The sequence below is a fragment of the Leptonychotes weddellii genome, chromosome 4 (genome assembly GCF_054177405.1).
Source record: "Leptonychotes weddellii isolate Sample4059 chromosome 4, ASM5417740v2, whole genome shotgun sequence".
NCBI classification, from domain to species: Eukaryota; Metazoa; Chordata; class Mammalia; order Carnivora; family Phocidae; genus Leptonychotes; species Leptonychotes weddellii.
In genome coordinates, this window is record NC_138372.1 from 83,006,718 (window position 1) to 83,011,767 (window position 5,050).

The 5,050-nt window shown below is 40.5% G+C and overlaps 1 protein-coding gene across 1 annotated transcript in view; it reads right to left on the bottom strand.

Annotated features, from left to right (window-relative positions):
- VAV3 (vav guanine nucleotide exchange factor 3) overlaps positions 1–5,050 on the bottom strand; it is a 341,802-nt gene that overhangs the window by 156,670 nt on the left and 180,082 nt on the right. Inside the window, exon 12 of the mRNA XM_081817104.1 lies at positions 3,375–3,461. Within this exon, the coding sequence (XP_081673230.1) occupies positions 3,375–3,461 (87 nt within the window). The remainder of the gene's footprint in view (positions 1–3,374; positions 3,462–5,050) is intronic.

Sequence of the window (5,050 nt, forward strand, 5' to 3'; positions counted from 1 at the left end):
GGGTTAGCCTGTGATGGGTATTAAAGAGGGCACGTACTGCATGGAGCACTGGGTGTTATATGCAAACAATGAATCATGGAACACTACATCAAAAACTAATGATGTAATGTATGGTGATTAACATAATTAAAAAAAAAGAAATAGGCCCTCATATATATGGTCAAAGGATTTTTGAAAACAGTACCAAGATCATTCAATGGGGATAGGATAGCCTTTTCAACAAAAGATTCTGGGGAAACTGGATATGCACAGGCAAAAGAATGAAGTTGGACCCTTACCTTATACAGTATACTACATTGATCAAAGAACTAAAAATATAAAACCCTTAGAGGAAAACACAGGAGCAAAGTTTTATGACACTGGATTTTGCAATGATTTCTTAGATATACCACCAAAAGCACCATCAGCAAAAGGCCAGTAAGTTGAAATTCATCCAAATTAAAAATTTTATGCAAAGGATATTATCAACAGAGTGAAAAGGCAACCTACAGAATGAGAGAGAATACTTGCAAACAAAACATGTGACAAGAATTGATATCCAGAATATATAAAGAACTCTTATAACTCAACAACAACAAACAAGCAACCGTGATTCAAAAATAGGCAAAGGACTTGAATAGACATTTCTTCAGAAAGATATACAAATGGCCAAAAAGCATATGAATAGATACTCAATATCCCTAATCATTAGGGAAATACAAAGTCAAAAGCATAATAAGATACTCCTTTGTACCCATTTGGATGGATATTTAAAAAAATAGATAAAAAAGAAAAGAAAAGAACAAGTGTTGTTGAGGATGTGGAGATATTGGAATTCCTGTGCATTGCTGGTGGGAATGTAAAATGGGGCGGTCACTGTGGAAAACAATATGGCTAGTCCTCAAAAAATTAAGCCTAGAATTACCATACAATCCAGCAATTCCACTTCTGGGTAAACAACCAAAAGAAGTGAAAGCAGGGAGTCAAGCATATATTTGCACACCCATGTTCACAGCAGCATCATTCACAATAGCCAAAAGGGGGAAGAAATCCAAGTGTCCATAGACAGATGAATGAATAATCAAAATGTGGGGTATATACAATGTTATATTTTAAAGCCTTAAAAAGGAAATTCTTTTAAAAAAATCAAATTCTGATACATGCTACAACAAGGATGGACACTGAAGACATTATGCTAAATATGCCAGTTATAGAAGGACAAATATTACATGATTCCACTTATATGAGGTACCTAGAGTAGTCAAATTCACAAAGACAGAAAGTAAAATGGTGGTTGCCAGGGGCTGGGAGGAGGGAAGAATGGAGAGTTAGAGTTTAATGGGTACAAAGGCTTCAGTTTCACAAAATGAAGAGAGTTCTGGAGATGGAAAGAGGTGATGGCTGCCCAACAATATGAATGTATTTAACATCACAAAATTGTACATTTAAAAATGGTAAATGTCATATATATTTCACACACACACACGTTAAACAGCTGTCCAGACAATATGCTATGGAATTACAAAGAGAAAGTAATAATGGGAGATTAGGGAAAGAATTATTTTAGTTGGATCTTGAAGGAATAGGAAATAATGGGAAGACATCCTAGGCTTTGATATTATCATCATCAAAGGCAGAATGATAAAAATGTACAGCAAATTAGAGACCTTACAACACAGCAGGAGAGCCACAAAGTATGTGGGCAGGTACTAGCTGGAAGAGTTCAGGAAAGTAGTTTAAGACCAAATCACTGAGGGCTTTAAATATCATGCTAAGGAATGTTGACTGAATCTTGAAGGCAACGGCAAATGCTGACAAGGCTGGGAAAGAGAATGAATCGAGAAGTCCGCCATCTGGAAACACAACTACGTGAAGGAATGGATGGAGGCTTCGGTGACTGAAAAGTTGGCAGATGAGGTCCTGAAAGGGGGACGTGACTGTACATGTGAAAAGATGTTTCAGAGAAAGCGGCAATAAAATTGCTCGACCAAGAAAAGTGTCTTTCCTTAACACGTGCAACTCTATTTTCACCACCCACAGCTCCATCCAGGCCTCCAACTCTTTCTTGAAACCACTCAACAACTTGCTGACTGGCCTGCCTGCTAGAAGGGTTTTCTTTTTTTTTTTTTTTTTTAAAGATTTTATTTATTTTTCAACAGAGAGAGAGAGAGAGAGAGACAGTGAGAGAGGGAACACAAGCAGGGGGAGGGGGAGAGGGAGAAGCAGGCTTCCCGCGGAGCAGGCAGCCCAATGCGGGGCTCGATCCCAGGACCCTGGGATCATGACCTGAGCCGAAGGCAGACGCCCAACGACTGAGCCACCCAGGCGCCCCTAGAAGGGTTTTCTTGAAATGTAAATCAGAATGACTCTCCTAGAGAAACCTTTACAAGCTTCCCATTGTAATTCCAGTAAAACCCCAGCTCAGTGCCTTGGCCTATAAGGCTGGGGGAACATAGTCCTCCCACCCACCCCTCTCCCACCTCAGAGCCCCTCACTCACCCAGCCACTCTTGCCTTTCAACCTCTTGAACACCCCCAGGTTCTGGCCCATCTCTGGCCATTCCACTTGCTGTGGCTTCTGCCTGGAATCCTCTTCCCCAGATCCCTGCACCACTGGATTCTCCTTATGCTTCAGGTTCAAGAGGCAAAGGACTGAGACGGACTTTTTCTAACCATCTCATCTAAACGAGGACTCTCCTTAGTATCCTCTGCTGCCCCACCCTGTTCACAGCATGAATCTCAGTAGAGCATTTTTACTTTATTTTTTTAAGATTTTATTTGAGAGAGAAAGTGAGCATGAGCAGGGGGAAGGGCAGAGGGAGAAGCAGACTCCCTGCTTAGTGGGGATCCCGACATGGGGCTCGATCCCAGGACCCTGGGATCATGACCTGAGCCAAAGGCAAACACTTAACTGACTGACCACCCAGGAGCCCCTCAGTAGAGCATTTTTAAACTCTCCTGTTACCGCCTCCTCAACCATGAGACCATGCTGTTCATAGTTACAGCCCCTGCCCCAAGCAAAACATCTGGCACTCAGCAGTCACCCCGTAAATATACATAAAATGAATACATTAACAGGAATCAGCCATGAGTATGTGTGGGATAAGGGAAAGAAAAGAAAAAAAATGAACTCCAGTGTTTAGAATTTGTACAGCCAGGGGAAGAGGCATAGTGTGATTAAAGAGAGAGGGACAAGCAAAGGCAGAAAGTCCTTGGACAATGACACACATATCACAGGTGCCACGAGACATCCGTGTGGGTGCTGCCAAACAAGAATCAGAAAAAAAACCTATGACAACGGAAACTTCAAGGTAAACTATCTTTTCTTCAAAAACAACTGTAGGATGTCCTCTGATTTGTGAGTTAGGGAAGCTGGATAGCAGGGTAATTACATACCAGATTTTCTATAGAGAGCTGAAACTGTTTAATTTCACGAAGGGTCTCATTATCTCTTTTCACTTCATTCACATATTGTGCCAAGTCCTAAAGAATAAAGAGAAGGGTACAAAAAGAAGTCATGATAAGACTGGAGAAGAGATGAAAACTGTTTGAAAGAAAACACATCATTAATTTCATTAGCGGTAAAAGTAATCACCATAACTTTTAAATGACAATAAGATGAACGTCCAATCAATCAAAGCTGCAACTCAAAAGCAATTTTAAAATGTCTGGAGTACAGCTGGGAAGACTAAAGAGTTGTCATTTACCACACTTCTGAGAAGAGCAAGGATAAAAAACAAAAAAAAATCTGCCACCCTGCAGAACAAGAGGAAACTAGGTCAGGAGAATGCAAATTCCAAACACGTTAATAACTGACCTTGGGAGAATCACAATCTTACACGGGTTAGAATAAGGTCAATAACGCAATAATGAAGGATTAGCAGGGAGAAAAAAGGTAACTAAAAGTTAGACAGTGAGTCCAGCAGGACTGTTTTCTGCAACCAGTTGGTGTCTTAGTTCCTGAGAGCTTTCAGTCAAGCCAGCCAGTTCAATTTTAAAGAGTTAATGAAGGAGAAGCAAAGGAGAGGAGAAAAACCTCAGAGCACTAAAACGAATTAAAAGTGAACAAACAATGCTAGACACGTTTCTCCACGTGCCTTCTTCCCCTACTTTAAAATGTCTTTTCATGTATTTGAGGAAACATTAGCTAATCTCTCCATACTGTAAGTAGCTATTTTTATTATATGTGCTCTAGATTTTCCTGTTTTCTGGGTTTTCTTTTTTTCTCCACCCTCTTAAATTCATCTGCAACAGCAGGAACAGAACTCGGACAAAAAGCAGTTCCTAACTTTGTTCTAAATGAAAGTCTGACTTTTCATAGGATGTATCTATAAACGATTTTTTTAAAAAATTGGAAACTTGGTATGACTTTGGAAAAGAGTAACGAATAATTGTGTGATGGTTCCTGGCAGGCTACTGAAATCAGCTAAACAGCAGAGCCAGCACTGACCCCAGCACAGGGAGGCAGAGAAGCCGTTAACCTCGTTCTGAGTACAGTCACATTGGCGTTTTGTTTTGAGAACAAATGTTTGCTTGTTTTAAGTTAGGGGCAAATATTCCTTTCATAGTCAACATGCAGCACAATGTAGAAATTGGGGTGTTACAGATTGCCCAATATGTTTAAAACCCTGCTTTTATCTACTTGTAGCTCTTGATTTTCAGATTTACCTAAAAATAGAAATAGTTTTCACCCAAACTGAGATCCACATGTGCTGATGCACAGTATCCACGGAGGTCAACGTGGCAGATAGCCTCACTTGAGGAAAATAAGTCACACCAGTGTTCTGAGGTCACTAGCTGACCTGCTGCTTACACAAGCCAACAGTTTTCTTTCTTTCTTTCTTTTATTATGTTATGTTAATCACCATACATTACATCATTAGTTTTTGATGTAGTGTTCCATGATTCATTGTTTTCGTATAACACCCAGTGCTCCATGCAGTACATGCCCTCCTTAATACCCATCACAGGCTAACCCATCCCCCCACCCCCTCCCCTCTGGAACCCTCAGTTTGTTTCTCAGAATCCATAGTCTCTCCTGGTTCATCTCCCCCTCTGATTTCCCCCACTTC